Source organism: Crinia signifera, chromosome 9 (genome assembly GCF_055691185.1).
Source record: "Crinia signifera chromosome 9, ASM5569118v1, whole genome shotgun sequence".
Taxonomy (NCBI): domain Eukaryota; kingdom Metazoa; phylum Chordata; class Amphibia; order Anura; family Myobatrachidae; genus Crinia; species Crinia signifera.
Window position 1 is genome coordinate 40,400,450 of NC_139225.1, and position 18,335 is coordinate 40,418,784.

At 45.7% G+C, this 18,335-nt stretch overlaps 1 protein-coding gene and 1 pseudogene across 4 annotated transcripts in view; both read right to left on the bottom strand.

Moving 5' to 3' along the window:
- Nucleotides 1–289: 289 nt before the first annotated feature.
- The window catches only part of PIP5KL1 (phosphatidylinositol-4-phosphate 5-kinase like 1), a 45,808-nt gene continuing 27,762 nt past the window's right edge, over nt 290–18,335 (bottom strand). For 3 of the 4 annotated variants that reach the window (XM_083158962.1, XM_083158964.1, XM_083158961.1), the window contains 8 exons: nt 10,559–10,612; nt 10,155–10,309; nt 7,882–8,006; nt 7,206–7,240; nt 4,762–4,817; nt 4,567–4,679; nt 3,969–4,131; nt 290–1,371 (listed from right to left, as the gene is read on the bottom strand). In XM_083158962.1, the coding sequence (XP_083015088.1) occupies nt 939–1,371; nt 3,969–4,131; nt 4,567–4,679; nt 4,762–4,817; nt 7,206–7,240; nt 7,882–8,006; nt 10,155–10,309; nt 10,559–10,612 (1,134 nt within the window). In that variant the 3' untranslated portion in view covers nt 290–938. The remainder of the gene's footprint in view (nt 1,372–3,968; nt 4,132–4,566; nt 4,680–4,761; nt 4,818–7,205; nt 7,241–7,881; nt 8,007–10,154; nt 10,310–10,558; nt 10,613–18,335) is intronic. The other variant, XM_083158963.1, reaches the window with a different exon arrangement.
- Nucleotides 16,160–17,311, bottom strand: LOC146035480 (PHD finger protein 10-like; annotated as a pseudogene).

The following is an 18,335-nucleotide window of genomic DNA, read 5'->3' on the forward strand; positions in this document are numbered from 1 at the left end:
TTGGTCTATCGGGTCACCTAACTGTCCATCTCTGTGCTTTGCTCCGCCCCTCTGGAAACCCCCTTCTGAAAATCCTGCGTTTGCCCCTGAGATTGTAAGATCAGGTTTATGTTTATTATCATGCATGCTTAGGTTTGTAATAAGAATCCCTTGGTACAGTGTGGTAAATTTTAAAGCTTTATAAATAACATAATATTCACCAAATTCAATCGAATGCAGGCTGCGATGTATTGCAGAAGAACAGTCTTTATAAATGATAGCACAGACTCAAACAAAATGGTTGCTCCACTGTGTGCAAGTACAACTTTATTAAACTTTCTGCAATATCGCGTACAGGAATAAATAAAATTCAGTTTAACGTTTGTGACTTTTTAGTTCCCATGTAAACTTTCATCTACAAGCTATAAGAGAGGGAAGACATTATTAAAATAATGCATGTGGACCAGAATAAGGCCCATGATGTGTTAAAAAGCACTAAAATCACTACCACTTCTGTCATGAAAAATTGGAATCCCATGCATAAAGCATACCGTATTCATTGTTCTACATTATTCTAAAGACTGCTTAAGCGGATGCAGCCAGTAGAAATTTTGGGCATCACCATCAATTCTGCTTCTGTAACATCATTGGTTCCCAGTGAATAAATAGACTGCATGTTCCTGGCTGGCTATAGGCCCGCACCACAAAATGGCTGCCACCACTATGTGAAGCCAACAGCTGCATTTTAAGTAAAGGAAGGATGTGGCCAGTTTGGACATATTATCCTCAAGTATAAAGCAGAAATTACAGTCTGAGAAAAACACTGAAGTCCTATATATAATGTTATGTTGTATTCTAGTGCATTCATGTGAGAAACTTGTGCTTCACCCCTCAGAGACACACCACATAAGGTTTCTTCTACGGTGAAGTCCAGCATCAAAGCTTTGGCATATGAAGTATTAGACAGTATGCGTCTCCACCCAGTGACACAACCTCTGCGAATAGCGGGAGGGACTGACCGTGGAAAACTCCTGCCCACGGTAACGCAAACTCTTCCACACGTGCTCCAGTCTTTTCTTCAAACCATAGACTGTGAATATGTCAATTATCCCAACAAAGTATCTTAATTCTGGGCCGTCCATCACATGCAGCGGGTTCCTGTAGTTAGGAAGCAGGCGGCGATTTTGTGCCATGACATCCGAAATATCGGACACAGTGCTGAACTGCTGCCCAATTTTCTTCATGGGCAGGCGTCTTCCAGAAGTCATTTCCGGGGTCCCACTAAAATCTCTCCCCCCTTCCTCTTTTTCCATGGATTCACCCTCCTCATCAACAGTTCCAGGAACATTTGCGCAGTTCGAGGTGGTCGGACTGCCTGCGCCGTTTACAGACCTGGGAATTATTAAAGAAACCATTTGTTTTATTTAGGAAGACATGAAATACAATTAAAATTCAAACCAACACATAAATAAATAAACCCACTAATACCGATTATAAACATGCCAACCAAACACAGCGCTCAGAATTAAAGATGGATATTCAAATAAAAAATTTTGCTTTGGACAATTAACTTATAATACTGGAGGAGGTTCGTATTATGTCTACCAATCAAAGTTTGGCAGAGATGTTGTGGAAACTCCTGTCTTAGAAAACAGAAAATAGATTGCTGCGCTGGATTGGGGGTCCACCTTTTGGGTAGTGGACACACCCATTATCGTTTTCTGGTACCAGTTTGCTTGTGGACAAGGAGTGCCGCATTATCCATCAACCCTGAGAAGGCAGAACTGGAAGTGCTAACCAGGCCGGGGACAAAGCTTATATACAAGGGCATAACTACCATAGGTGCAAGGGGTGCAGCTGCTATGGGACCCAAAGCTGAAGGGGGCCCATCTTTGCTGTCTAACTAATATGTTTTACATACATTTATCACCATCAGTTGCTAAATAGGGGGCCCTTACAAACTTTAGCTATGGGGCCTACGAATATGTAGGTACGCCTCTGCTTATATATCTTCATTCGTTTAGATGACCACCTGTTGATCCACAACTATGTTTATATGAAGGAATCAGCAAGTAACACTGTTATTACCAGAGCCGAATTTCCCATTAGGCACGTGAGGCACCGGCCTAGGGGCGGCACATGTTTGGGGGCGGCACTTGGATGCCTGTGATAGTACTGTCAGCCCAAAATGTACCAATAACTGCAAAATATCCACTGTACTGTACTATATTCCATCTTAAATAGAGTGTAAATGGATAGGACATGCAGATACTGCCCCTATAAACTGTCCTACTTAGTAAACATTATTGTTGTGCCTAGGGGCGCCTTCATCCCTAAATCTGACCCTTACTATGAAGGAGTAGTACCTATAATACAAACCCATTTCTCCTAACCTGACTTTCATGAGGATTTACTAACAGATCTGTATCTACTAATTTGCATGTACTAATCAAAGCTTCATCTTTCACTGCATCCTGTGTATGCTTTATATCAATTAAACAGGAGCAATATTTTAGTAACCAATTAACGTCATCAGTTGATTACCACTTTCCACACCCTAGATAGGAGTGAAATATTTTATGTTTTATATCATTTTTTGTATGATTGCTTTGTATATTTTTTATGATTTGTCGTATGTTTAATTTAGCCTTTTTTTTTTTTTTTTTTTTAGTTAGAATAAAATATTAGATTTTTTTAAATATATATGACATCTCTCTCTGGGTGAATTACCTTAAACTGATAAAGCATTAAGAAAAACCAGACTAACAAAAATAAGGTCTAGTCAGTGTTCTATTGACTAAACTATGTATCACCGGAACTGTGAACTGTATACATTTCATAAAGAGGGACCCCAAATCCAGCGCAGCAATCTATTTTTCTTTTCTCTTACATGGGATGTGGTAGAGTGCCCTCATTTTTTGCTGCTGCTTTAGTTTGAGATCTCTCGATAAGTATTAGAGAATTATATATAGATATTTATTTGATTTAAAATCACACACTGTGTCCCGACAGCACATAGCAGGAGCATACTGTATCTTTGCTCCAACCCCCCTCCTTTTTTTTTCGGTCATAGAAAAAAAGATATGTATAAAAGTTATTTTATAAAGAGCGCCAATTATATAATTATATATGAATTAGTAGCCCATCAAAATGTTGGAACATCATAAAAGTAACGGCAGTGATGATGGTTGTATACACCCAAACACCATTAGTCACTCCATCAGGCGCCATCTAGAGGCTGCAGCCACGCACAACAACGCAATTCCACCCCATAAAGGGGAGGAGTTCCGCAAACCTTTATTATATAGGATATGGAATACATAACTTGATGAATTCCCATCCATTGTGTTAGGAGACGAAGGAATAAAACCACGCGAAGGAGAATTCTCCTCTCTGCATATAATCTAAAGCAACCAATCAGATTCTATTTTCTTCTAGAAGGTGCTAAATAAATAAGAAGTAGAATCTGGTTGGTTGCTATGGGCAACATCGTATCTTTCATAAAACTCCCACCCTAGTAAATAAACCGCATAGTGGGGTAACACAATGGGGTTGGGGCCATGCTGTATTTGACATCATGGCCCCCGCTTGCAATGTCAGGGATGAGGCGCAGGAGAAATTTTTGCCTCACCCTGTGCTTTGACATGCCTTGACCCCCCCCCCCATCTTAACTCCACTGGTGTAAGGAACTGTAAGTGCAAAATGTGGGCAGGAATCCAGGAGGCTGGAGAAGGGCGTCCCCATAAAAACACTGGGCCCTCGCCTGGAACCGCAGGCAGGTCAATGCCTGCTGGGGGCGGGCACTGATGTCACATGACATCAGCGCCTGCCCCCTTTTTGGCAATCTGCGGCGGTAATAAAAGTCAGTCGCAGACCTGTTTGCTAGGCTGCGTACACTTGCATATATTGGTTCAATAGCACCACAAATTATACAGGGCTGAGAACCTAGGGGATAGTGGTAAATTACAGTTTCAGTAGCCTGTGCTCACCTTTTAGTGCGGACAATGAGGTTGGCTAGAGACCAATTCTGGTTCTTCTCATCAGGGTGCAGGGGCTGAAATCCTACAAGCATGCTGTAATCCAGGACATTGAGGTCCTGCAGGAAATGGGTGTCCAGCTCAGTCTGACGCAGTAGCCAGGAGCGCTGCTGATCTGAGGGAGGAGAGGAGGTTTTTTTCCAATAAGTACACAGTTTGGTATTGGTATGGCTTATGGGGTGTGGTATAAATAATCTACATATTTTAGGTCAATGGTCAATAGACTGAAACCATATGGTACAAAAGATCCACAGGTACAATCTCCGATCCCTCCTGCACATCCCCCATAGGTTTCTATGGGGGATACAATGCTGCCCGATGTATCAACATCAGGCAGCATTGCATCAGGTCCCTGGGCTTCCACCATTCTGGCTGGGCAGTGCGGTCAGCGGGGCTATGAGGGGGGCATCGCTGACCGCGTATGCACAGACATCCCTTCCCGGCACCCGGCTGAGAGCATCGCAGGGATGACTTGTGGAATCACCACATGAGAACTGGGAGCAGACAGACTGAGCAACCCTCTTTTTACAAGTTAGGGCTACTTACTCACCCAAACAAATGACATTTCCTTCAAAGTTTATATCCTTGAAGACCTGCAGAACCCTGCTTCCCTCTGGTTCTGGCTCAGTCCAGCGACTCACATGACAACCTTTTATATCATAGCTGGACAGACAAGAGAACAGTTACTAACACCAACTGTGACTCTCTGCAGTGAGTGACTGCAAACAACTGAATCTTCTCTCACCGGCCAGTGATCCGCTCATCTGGGAAGAAGACGCTCTGCATGATGATAAAGTATTTCTATAGTGTGGGGAAAAGACCTGCATTAGTGTTCAAAGATGGCATCTGCAATCCATAAGTACATGAGAACAAAGCATCACATACTGTACTTTGCAATAGATTACAAGACCTTGGATGGGATGCACGAACATCTGCCACCCTTTAACGCCCCACTCTGCAGGCTACTTCATGGATACCAATAACATATACTCCAACATGTGCAATTAGTATCACAAAGGGCAGCTCTTGAGATAAGAGCTGCCCTTTGCGAAGCAGCCAGTGGGGGATGAGTGGGTCCCCAGCGGCTCTCCCCCTCCTGTTGTCCCCTGCTGCTGCTATGGGGCTCCACCTCCTCCTCCCTGCACCCAGAGGTCACTGGACAGCAGTAGGCTGCCCAGACACATGTGAGGGGGGATCCAGTGGCGTAACTATAGTCCTGCAGCCCCCGCGGTGGCGGGGAGGCGCTAGGCAGGTGTGGGCGCCTGGGGGGTCTGCGGGACTATAGTTACCACCTGGTCCCGGCTCCTGACTCCTGCCCTCCCCCTCCTTACCCCATTGCCGCCGGCGCCGCTGCCTCTAACCCGACACGCAGATCTGTGTCGGGTGACGGGCGGTCCCCGGCTCCGGCTGCAGTGCTAATATAATAAGAGACTGTCGGAAAATGGCTGCCCCCATAATGCTGTATGACCGCCCGTCACCCGACACAGATCTGCGTGTCGGGATAGAGGCAGAAGCGCCGGCGGCAATGGGGACGGGGTTAATATTTCGGGGGGGGGGGGGGGGGCTGAAATGTCCGGCGGGGGGCGCAAAAAAAGTAGTTACGCCTCTGGGGGGGGATCGGTGGGGGTCGTGATAAGAAACCCATAGGCTTCTATGGGGTATCTCCAGGTTTTTCTGGCTATACACCCTGTTGCAGTAACTCAGTGTGCAGATTTTAGTATATACCAAAATGCAGTAAAACCCCTTCAGGTCTTTACCGCATTTTTGCTTTAGTGCATCCCACACCTTACCTTAAAGCCCATGGAGAGAGTAGTGGTGGGGTGGGTAATGTACCAAACCTTCTAAAGAGGACAGTTGCATGAGTTGCCCATAGCGTCCAATCAGCTGCTAGCAAACATCTGTCTAGAAGCGGATTGGTTAGGTTACTTTTAAACCTGTCCTCTCAGAGATTAATCTGGAAATGACAAATGGTGGGGGACTTCCTGGAGATCTGGAAGCAAAGTCTGACATGAGAAGGTGGGTGTGGCTTATTAAAGAACAGTCACATGATCAAGCCTTGACCATCTCAGTACACAATAAGTAGTAGGGGTAAGGAAGAGTTTCCTGGGTCTCTCAGAAGCCAAAGAAATAGATAAACAGGATGTCATCCCCTAATCTAAAAAGGTGTCCCATATGTGACAAGAGATCAGGCAACTTTACTGCAGATTTCATTTAAAGTTGCTATATACAGAAAGAGTGACTAAAGGACTATGGTGTACCATCTTGGGTAATGCAAAGGGCGAGATGTAGGAAGGTGCGATTTTTAAGAACGTATTGCCGTGACAATAAAAAATGTATATGTATCTATTTGAAGACTGGCACTCCACCCGGCTGTTCAGGGGTTACTGTGCCCGGGTGCCTTCCTGGCTCGCTCAGCAGAGGAACAGAAGATAGCAAATGGGTATGGCGGCACTCACAGGACGTCACAAAAGATAAATAATTCCACACAAGTGTGTCACCAAGCCAGGCATGCCTTGGTGACACACTGAACTACATCTGTCTGTCTTGAAAAAGGCCCTACGGGGTTGAAACGTTGACCTGACTTAAATGATGCCATACTTGGATTAAAAAGCAACTTTTACCTGCATTTGTTGGTGAGTGCCCTTTCTGGCCAAATTGGACTGGAACTGTGTATATACCTTGGAATTTGGATTCCTTAAGGAGCACCCCTGCTGAGTTATCTACTGGATGTGAGTGCTGATCTCTCGAAATATATATATATATATATATATATATATATAAAGTGTGTAAAAAGCTCAGAAGGCCCCCCCCCCCCCCCCCCCCCTCCCAGGCTCATTGAGTCAGTCCTTGTTTTCCAAAAACGGTTGGGGACAAAGAGTGGTGGGGTCCCCCGATATTTAAGAAACCAGCACCGGTCTCTTGGACAGGACCTAAGGAAAAAGAAAAAGTAGTCTCTTGGACCGGACCTAATGCTTGTTTCGACCTTCCAACCTGGTCAACCATAGCAATGTTTGACCTAAGCCACTTTGATCTTCAATAGTTGACCCAATGCATGTTGACCTAAATAGGGTCATCCTATTGGCAGTATACCGAGCAAAATGCAAGAGAAAATTGGGTGTAAAAAAAAAAGGGGTGAACACATTCTCAGGAGTGACCGGAATAAGACGAGGTACTACATGTGGTGCTTACCTTTTTTTCATGTTCCCGGACGATACTGTGGACCCCTGAAAAGTGAGACAAACATCAAGATTTCTTTATGTAAATAAATTCTACAATTCACAGCATATTTGGTTGCTAGCCAATTCAATGTACTGACTGAAAGCTGGGTAAGGAATAAACAAGAAAGTTTGCAGTTTAATTACAAGATTAAGGGGCCCATTTATCAACCAACATTTGCCACAAATATTAATTATCTCCTAAATGTATGAAGGAGAGACCACAGCTGGCAGGTCTGATACCTGCTACGATCCCTCCTTTGCCGCGTCCCTGCATAGGTTTCTGTGGGGGATGCAATGATGCCAGATTAGTGGTATGCATGTCCATGTAAATGACCACAGGTCCACGTGATGTCAAGATTTCACGTGTAAGTCACGCAATGCTCCTTTGGGAACATTTTGGATGGCCAAGTATCTTTACGGGCCCCTTGGGACCTGCTGGGTCCTAGGCAGGTGCCTAGGTTGCATTATGGAAAATCCACCTCTAAAGTTTATTAAATTTTACAGTACAGGACTATGGTGTATACGCTACAGTTAATTTTGTTATTAGTCTGCTACATTATAATGCATGCATACCACTTAGCTGCATCACTGCATTTCCCCAGTCTGCCACTGCGCATACATGCCAGTTTGTTCCCTTTATTACTCACCCAAGATCTTCACCAGCAGGGAGTGTGGGTAGGCCTGAAAGTGCTGTATGTATTTGAGTAGGATCTGCAGTAAGAAGTGAACCTCCCTCTTACTCTGTGTTTTTAGAAACAGACGCTTGTCATTCCTGAAAGTAAAGAACATACAGGCTGAGCTCCTGCTACATTGCAAAGGATGGTGGTTGAGGTGGAACGTAGCTGAATAATCTATAATCAGTGGTGGTTTTTACTTGCAGGAATGCCCCCCCAGGGAAAATCCGTCACTGTAGTGAAGCCAGATGCAGTCTGTGATACGGCACTGGCAGTGACTTCCTATTGGAAGTTTGACCTGCCAATCACCCAAGGCAGTCCCGTTGGGAGGTGTTCTCTCCTTTTAGGGCTGCTTCTTTGCTTTGATGGGCTGCAATTGAAGCATCCCATAGAAGCTGGGTGTATGCACATGCACAGTAGAAAGGATGATACTGAGCATGCGCCAGTCCCTTCTATTTGCATTGCGCAGGCCCAAGACCGTGGCGGGGAGTGGGGCAGTGGTGGCGGGTGGGTGCCAGCATTGCAGCCAGTGGCAGCCCCCTCCTACAATAAAGTAGGAGCTCCACTGGTATACATCATTATAATGACCTAGTTGTCTTCAACCTAAAGCCCCATACCCACTAGAGGATATAGTACAAGATATTGCTCAGAAAGGGCAGAGTGATATCTTTTACTGTATCTTCTAGTGTGTACACTCAATATTGTTAATGAAGTACTCTCATTGCATCATTAACAACCCCTCTATAGCCAATGACCCACATGTTCAGCGGGTCCTGTGACATTACTCCTGAAGAACTACTGAAAAAATAAAAATCTGCCTAAAACTGAAAAATTTAAGGTAATTTAATGAAAATTTAAATAAAATATGGTACTTGTTTCCTAGCACGGCCACAATCGCGGGCATCGCGGGTAATTTTTAGTGGCCTGCGATGCGACCGACGCGATGGCCGCGATTTCCCATTGAAATGCATTGAAAAAAGTCAAAATCGCGTCGGTCGCATCGCAGGCGGCTAAAAAAGGCTTAAATGGTCCAGACGCGATGCCCGCGATTTCCCATAGGGAACAATGTTAAATGCCTCAATTTAACCAAGCCCGAAGCGTGGCGAGCGCAGCAAGCCCCGCAAGGGGACGCGGATACCTTAACAGGTAAACGCGTCCCTTCGCGGGCTTCACAGGTATCTGCGTCCCCTCGCCACGCTTCGGGCTCGGTGGCTCGCTGCGCTCGCCACACTATTATATTCTCAACTCCACGCCGACGTGGATAGTGGGGGTATGAAAAGGTCGGAGGACGCGTACCGCTGCGCTCGCCACGCTTCGGGTTCACGTTGATCGTGGGGTGGCGTTAACTAATTTGGGGGGGCCATTTCACTGTTCAGGGGTGTTTTGGGGGGTTTCTGGCCCATTTAACATTGTTCCCTATGATGATTGGGAAATCGCGGGCATCGCATCGGTCGCATGCGATTTTTTAGCCCGCATGCGATGCGACCGACGCGGTTTTTTACCTGCGATGCCCAAGATCATGATCGGTGTGGCCGTGCTAGGAAACAAGTACCTAAAATATTTCAAAGAAAAGCAATGCATTTAATACAGTGATATTGTTTCAATGCCCTTGATATATTTTATACCACACATCGTAACACCCGTGACACGTTATGCCCCAAAATAAGGCTTTAAATTAATTTTGAATTTCATTGCCAGGGGTTTCACACTCTGGGTTCCAGGGGTGTTCAGCTTGTAGCCAGGGCCATCATGGTATAATAAGATGCATCTTTTCAGAAAACTGCATCTTCCCCTGGCACTTACGGGTAACACTGTGCTCCCTGTCAGACACTAGAGGTGAAGTATAACCTTTAGAGTCTGTATCATCCTAGACAGAGGAGTGCTATGGACAGGTGGAGGAGTGCTATGGGCAGGTGGAGGAGTGTTACAGGCAGGCAGCTGGAGCAGTCAGCAGGGGTCGAACTACCCGGATTAGGACTGCGAGCTACTAGTAGCTTGCAAGGGACTGGTTGGCGACCACTGATATACAGCATAACATACTTGATCATCTGTGGCTCTCTCCAGTAGCTATGGATTTACAAATCGCAGCTTTCCAGCAGTCTGAAGCTTGTAGTTTCACATGAGCTTGAGTACCGCTGGGGTAAATGTGTGGTAGATTCAATAAACAGTGAACAGGTATAGAAAATATTTTTACAAAAACATCCTTGTCAAAGTAACTACTCAATATAAACCCCCATTAGACTTACGTCAGGAAGAAGTCTGCCTTACTCTTGGAATTGCTAATGAATTGTAGGTAAAGTCCACAGGAAGAGAGAGACCGCTGGTAACCTTCCTCCGATAACCCAAGGGACTGACGAAAGTGCCTGAACACAGGGCCTGCGTACGTCCTCATAACATAGCCCTGTTGAACATAAGCCCAGTAAAGTGAAACAGGGGCCACAGGGTGGTTTAAGGCAGGGGTGGGCAACCTGTGTTACTACAGTTGCTGTGTAACTACACATTAGCGCATGTACCACCAGTGTTAGCATGCACTAACAGCAATGCATGCTGGGGGGGATGTGTCGTTCTGCAGCAGCTGGAGTGCTATAGGTTGTTACACCTGGTATAAGTAATAGTAGGACACAGGCAGAGGGATGAGACTGGGCCTTACCTCATGGCCCTGTGTGAGTTTAGCACTGTAATCCTCATCGGTCAGACACAACTGCTGCAAGAGAAATAATTTACTTACATTAATATAGAACCCTCACAAGTCAACCACAAACACATAACTGTTTGACACCAAGGCCTTTATTCTATTACCTCCGATCAATGATAGTGGGTAATTATCATCTCGCCACAGGGCTATTCTATTAACCTCGATAAGCCGGTGCATGCTGTATCTTATTGGGGATTTTGTTTCACCTGCCAAAAAATTTGGTCTTTTTCCAGTGAAAACACACAGGTTTCACCAAAACCGTGTTTTTCAGTCAAAAATTGTTTTTATTTTTCTGGCCATCCAAATTGGATAGCCTGAAGGATAAAAAAAAGAATAAAAATGGTGAAACCGAGAAAAGGCAGCCACTGATTTCTCAACAGTAATTGAACACGGATGATGTAATGGTTAGCATTACTGCCTCACAGCACTGAGGTCATGGGTTCAATTCCCACCATGGCCCTAACTGTGTGGAGTTTGTATATTCTCCCCGTACTTGCGTGGGTTTCCTCCGGGTACTCCGGTTTCCTCCCACAATCCAAAAATATACTGGTAGGCTAATTGGCTCCAAACAAAATGAACCCTAGAATGTCTGTGTGTGCGTGTACATGTGTCAGGGAATATAGATTGTAAGCTCCACTGGGGCATGGACTGATGTGAATGTTCTAATAGTCTCTGTAAAGTGCTGCAGAATATGTATGCGCTATATAAGAAACTGATAATAAAAAAATAATAACGACCCAGTAGTTGATAATAAATTTTCTTAAAGCGCATGTAAGATATTCACAATGACAATATATAAGCAGGTATAGTATACACTATTTATTAGAGAGGTCAATAACTAGACAATAGCCTACATACTGTTATTCAGACATTTAAACAAAACATCCAGCACATTCATTCCCCAATTCCCTCTAATTACTGTATGTGCTCTGACGAGTCCAGAAGACAGAGTGCATGGGGGAAGGAGAGTCTGGGTGAAGTAATTCTTACTCTGTCAGCAGACTGAGACTGTGCTATTACACTGAGCTGGGTGAACATTAAATGAATGAATGAATGCAGAAATCACATGACACTTGTGAATATCAGCGCACAGTGATCGGAGCCAAACTCCATTATCCTGGGCAGTGAGAGATGAATGTGTAAAGGGTTATGGTAAAGCGGAGGAATGGTGTCTAGACCGACAGTAACAAAGCGTTAGGTTCAAGAGTGGTCGACATGAGTTTTTCAAGGTTTTTTAGGGGCGGGGCCTATGTCAGCATAGGTCAACGTGGACACTGTATAAATCTATAATCTGTATTATAAATCTAACTCTATGTCCATTTGGATAGTAAAGTATGAACCACGTCGACACATTCTTTATAAATAATTTATAATATTATAAGAATTTATAAAAACAACAAAAAAAAGTGTATACAATAGAAATTATGTACAGTAGCACCTGCTGAGCTTGGTGATTATATAGAAACATAAATAACAGGTCACCAGCTCTATAAAAATAATGGATCATCATAACAGTTATAGCCTGCGGCTATGCACCCTCCAACAGAGCAACGCTTAAATCTCTGCACCATCTAGTGGCCACCAGCACAGTCAACACAAAATCCTGCGTTTTTTTGCAGTTTGGATAGACAACAACTAAATCAACAAGCATTAGGTCGACAGGGTCATTCGGTCGACACAAAACATTAGGTCGACATGTGGTTTTTCACTTTTTTTATCCGAATGTCGACATGGACCCTAAAAAATGTGCACCCCTGCCCTCGCCATGCTTGTGTCGAGCTAATGACTTTGTCGAATTAACCCCATGTCGTCATTCGGTCACAACAGCCATCCTGCATGTTGACCTAATCCTTGTAGACCTAGTGACCGTATCCCGTATTCTGCCACCCTTATATACTTCATCTGCTGATGCTGCTATGGTTGCGTAGCCTGTACGGGTTCAGTCTGATTTCCTGGCAATCTCCTTTCATGATGAGGCTGCTCACATATAATACATGTTTTGCACTCCATGCATTGCCAAGGATATTTCTTGATTACTGCAACCAGCTCAGGTGACATATCTAAACACGAAGGGTGACCACTGTTCTCACATTGGGAGCAATGACCATTGAAAGCTGACTATTGATATTTTGTCAGATTTTAAAGTAGGAAGATTTTTAAGTAGGGAGAAAACAGTTACATAGCTTAAAGACTGGACTTAGCCTGGAACGACTGTGATGTATCGCCTGTCTTCTTCTTATTCATCTCATTACAGGTATTTAATCTGTACATGCCATTGCCAGTATTGAGTCACCATCACTCTGCCTTGCATACTGCATTATCATAGGTAATTGTGCAATTGTATTAAGAATTAAAGTGAGTTAGAATGTATTAGTGGCTGGGATGGTATGCAACCGCTTACCATTTGTTTATCCTAAAGGGCCCTTACACTTGTGAGATTTTGTGAGATTTGATCCAATTTGAGTCAATTTATCTGTCAAGATCTGATGTGCCTGTCTGACAAAATCTTATGCTGGGTGCACACCAGGACGACTAGGTCCCGATCCCCTCAATCTAGATCCAATTCCGACCAATTGGATGTAGATTGTGTGGTGATTGGGCCCTTTTCTGTCCTGGTGTGGACCGATACCGATCCGATGCGCGGTCCCGCGGGTCGGTCGGTCGTTATTCAGATCCTACCTGCTACAGGTAGGATCTGAATAACGACCATACTGCCGGGTGCGGGTCGCCATTGGATCGGACCCGCTCATGGTGCACATCGTGAGCGGGTCGTGACCCCCCGCGTCACCATGAGCGGGTCGGACGAGACACTGACGACCCGGTCACGATGTGCATCGTGAGCGGGTCATCGTGGTGTGTACCCTACATTATGTGCCTGATGTGTAGGACACAATCCACAATTCTGTGCCATTGGGTATAACCAAGAGATTGGAAGAGATTGAACCTCCTGCACATAGGATAAATCTCGAGTCAATCAGGTTCAATTTGTTGAACAATAAATACCAGGCTGACCATTGAAAGCAGACGATTGATATTTTGTCAGATTTTAAAGTAGGAAGCTTTTTAACTAGGGAGAAAACAGTTACATAGCTTAAAGTCTGGACTTAGCCTGGACAGAAACTGCCAACCAACTTGACATCTTGGTATCAAAGTGACTCAGAAAGACAGAAAACAACAGAAACTCAGAAAACCAAGGGACTGCTTTGAGTGAGCTCACTTCATCCTCACTACATACTACTCCTGGCTGCTTAGGGGCCCATTTATCAACTGATATTTGTGGCTAAATCCCCCAAAACACCCGTTTTCGGGGGTTAACCGCAAATATTAAGTTTCACCTAAATGTATTAAAGGGGGCCCGCAGCAGGAATCTCCGATCCCTGCTGCGATCCTCCCTGCAGCGCCGCCGGCCGCATCCCCCATAGGTTTCTATGGGGGATGCGAAGCTGCCCGATGTATCAACATCGGGGCAGCCCGGCATCGCACCCCTGGGATATCGCCATTCTGATATGGCGATAGCCCATTGTAGCCTATGGCTACACATCGCACTGCCCGAGCAGTAAGAGGGGTCGGCGAAGGTCAGCGCATAACCGCGCATGCGCTGACCCCCCGTCTTCTGGTTTAGCACTTCGCAGGGACGGGCTCCTTTCGGAGCCCTGTCCCTGCAGTGCCAGGGATGATACATCCCAGTGATGTGATCGCATTTTACAATGCGATCCTGGGCGGTAATATTCCGCCCAGGATCGCATTGCAAATGCGATCATTGATAAATGTGCCTTTATATCTGGCTATTCATCCAGAATATCACCATTTCTACAACTGCTAAAACTGTGAATATCACTCCTTAGCCCCGTACACACGGGGGGAGATATATTGCTCAGCAATACATTGCTAGCAATATATTGCTGAGCAATATATTGCTTAGTGTCTCCTTTTCATCAGCGACCAGAGATGGTCGCTGATGAAAAGGAACCTCTGCCGGGGGAGCCGCAGAGGTAATTAGCTGGTCGCAGCAGCAAGCTCCTGCGACCAGCGATTAGAATGGGGCTGAAAACAGAAGCGCGCACCCGGCGATTTATCGCCGGGGCACACTCCCATCACTGGCAATATGGTTGCCAGCGACCATATTCCCAGCAATTTCAGCCCCTATTGCCCCCGTGTGTACACAGCTTTAATGCTTGTATGTGCACTGTCTGTTTTGAAAATGCCCAGCTGTACCTTTAATGACTTTATCTCTCCTGCTCTTCCATTGATAGTAGGTGTCCCCCAACACTTTAATCTTGCCCTTCTTCTTCTCTATCTCTACACGTCCACTCTGGGTGAGCTTATTTGCTCACTCGACTTCCAGTATCACCTCTATGCTGAAAATACTAAAATCTACCACTCCTTTCCGGATCTCTCTCCCTCCATCCTCACTCATATCTCCAACTGTCTCTCTGCTATCCACTCTTGGATGACCCAGCGCTTTTTTAGACTTAAAATATCAAAGACTAAGCTGACCTCTTCCCACCCTCCTGCATAAAACCTGACCATCTCTTATCCTAACCTGTTTATGCTCTCTTTCCCTTCTGTGTCACCCATGTCTGTCTAACCCTCCCCTTTAGAATGTACGAGCAGGGCCCTCTCTCCTCATGTGCCTTTCTGAGAATAAATAAACCTCTGTCACCCTGATGATTGCTTCAGTGTCCTGTCCCCTGATGCAACTATCCATATTAACCATGTACTTGTACTAAACTATCTTGTACTGTAATTCAGTATGTGTTTTTGCTCATAACTATGCTTTGTAAAGCGCTGCGGAATATGTGTGCGCTATATAAGAAACTGTAAATAAATAAATAAAAAAGCTTCTCCGATCTGGTCTTCTTGGTGACGTCCTTACCCTTCAGACAGAGGCGTAACTAGATATTCGCAGGCCCCAGGGCCGGCGCCACCACTAGGCAAATCTAGGCATTTGCCTAGGGCGCCGGCCACTGGAGGGCGGCATTTTGCCCCCCGTGCCGTGGGGGTACCTGTCCTGCGGCGCTGTGCGTATATAAAGCTGGCGGCGGCGGAGGCAGCGAGGGGTCCTTGCAGTCAATAAGAAATAACGAGCGCTATCCGCCGGGCTATGCGGAAGCGCTTCTGTTGTGAAAACACTGTCCGCACGCTGATTGGCTGAGATTCAGCCAATCAGCGTGCGCCGTGCGGCCAGTGTTTTCACAACAGAAGCGCTTCCGCATAGCCCGGCGGATAGCGCTCGTTGACTGCAGGGACCCCTCTCTGCCGCCACCGCCAGCTTTAAATACACAGCGCCGCAGGACAGGTACCCCCCCCCCCCCCTCCCCCGGCACCGGGGCGCCCCCACCCTGACTCGCCTGGGGCGCTCCGGTGCCTTGCACCGGCCCTGGCAGGCCCCATAGCAAAAGTTTTTAAGGACCCCCATTTAGAAACTGATGGTGTTAAATGTGTGTAAAACATTACTTAAAACAGTAAACCTTTAGGCTCTGGGCCCCATAGCAGCTGCACCCCTTGCACCTATGCTAGTTACGCCCTTGCCTTCAGACAAATTCCACAAATAGCATTTGGGATGGACTTAGGCTTGTACCCAGTGGTTGATTTGGACCCTACAGAACTTTTGGTGCTCTCCTTTTGAAGTGTGTGTGTGTGTGTGTGTGCGGGGGGGGGTTATTTCGCCTTCATTCCCAGATGAACTATTACATTGCTGTCTTACTGGGTTTTTTCTTTTCATTGTGCCCTTCATCAATCTCATCAGAATCTCCATCACTATCAAGAGCCAGCGATTCAGGGTCCAGGGGATCCAGTGGATGCTCAAACAAGGCTGTGTTAAGGGGCAAGCACCAGAGCTCATTTGGTGAATATCTTTTATAATACTCTTGAAACTGTCCAGGTATGAGGGATACAGGATAAGAGCTGACTTTTGTCATATCAGCAGGTATAAATTTGTATTTTCCCTGAGGCACTTGTATTACATGCGCTTGTAAATCAAAATATGCTCTTCTCTCTTCCATTCTTTTTCGATTTAAATTACTGTTAAACTCTGCAGCTTTCTTGGCAGCTTTTTTTAATGTACTTGGGGACTTTGCTTGCCTCCACTTTTTGGCCTTTATTCAGATCTGATCGCAGTACAAATTTTGGGGAAAATAGGCAAAACCATGTGCACTGCAGGTGAGGCAGATGTAACATGTGCAGAAATAGTTAGATTTGTATGAGTTATTTTGTTTCTGTGCAGGGTAAATACTGGCTCCATTATTTTTACACTGCAATTTAGACTCAGTTTCAGCACCCCCCACCCAAATTTAACTCTCTCTGCACATGTTACATCTGCCTCACCTGCAGTGCACATGGTTTTGCCCATTTTCCAAACAACTTTGTACTGCAATCAGATCTGAATAAGGGCCTTTGTGTGTTCTGCTGCTGTTGCGAGTATTCCTTGTAATGGTCAGTAATGCGTTGGTGCTCTTTTTCTTGAAGAATTACGGAGAACTCTGCGTGCTTCTAAATCTGGGTATTTACGTTTGAAAGAGGTGACACCCAAATATTCACTGACTTGTTCTTGTAACATATAGTAATCTCCTGTTTCATCTGCTGGCCATTTGTATTCAACTCAATTTTCTACTGGGAAATAGCTGGACCCAAAGCCTTGGTTTAAGTTTTCACAACTTGGGGAGCTTTCGTCAGATGTTGTACACCTCCTTTTGGGTGGTTGGTTACCAGAGGCGTAACTATGTATTTTGCGCCCCCCCCCCCCCCCCCCCGCCGCAAATTTTTGGGCGCCCCCACTCCCCCTCCCCTCGCCGCCCCCCGCTGCTGTCTCTGCTGGTACCTGCCTGCCGTGCCCGGTGCCGTCACGGTCCCGTCTCTCCCAGCGCTGGTTAGTGGCTCCTGCTGCTATAATGAAAAGTCTCTTAGAAAATGGCTGCCCCCATACTGCAGACAGAAAACTGTCTGCAGTATGGGGGCAGCCATTTTCTAAGTTTCCGTTTTCATTATAGCAGCAGGAGCCACTAGCCAGCGCTGGGAGATACGGGAGTCGGGACGTGACGGCACCGGGCACGGCAGGCAGGTACCGGCAGAGACAGCAGCGGGTAACTATAGCCCAGCAGACCCCCGGCGCCCAAACGTTCTCTGCGCCTCCCCGACACCGCGGGGGCTGCAGAGCTATAGTTACGCCACTGTTGGCTACCATCATTCGAAGTTTCCTCTGGATCTCTACCATCATTGGAATTATCTACCTTAAGGGAGGGCGGAGCAGGGGTGGCTGGATCACTGTCAAACAGAGGCCGCACGGGTGACATGATCCCACCTGCTGCAAGAGGAAACATGACAACAGGAGCCATACCGGTGGCTAACTCCCACAACAGCGATATTTAAAATGTTGAATGGTCAAAACGTAGGCATGATGATTTTATTTTTTGTTGGTGTCTATGTTGACATAGACTCCGTATAAGTATCTTGTCTGATTCGGGCACGGTGCCTCGCTGCACTCGGTACACTATTACATTCTAACTCTATGCCCACTTGGAACGTGAAGTCAGAACTAGTTGGTTTCAAATCAAAAATCATGAAAAACTCAGTTGCCTTTTTGACATGACAATATTTAAAATGTTGGCATTTTGACTGTGTCTCCATTTTAAATGTCGGCATTTGGACCCTGTTGGGATTTTGCCCAATGGCCAATGGTTGTCAGGACATTCCTGACAGTTGGATTGATGACCTGTTTTGACTGTATCTTGAC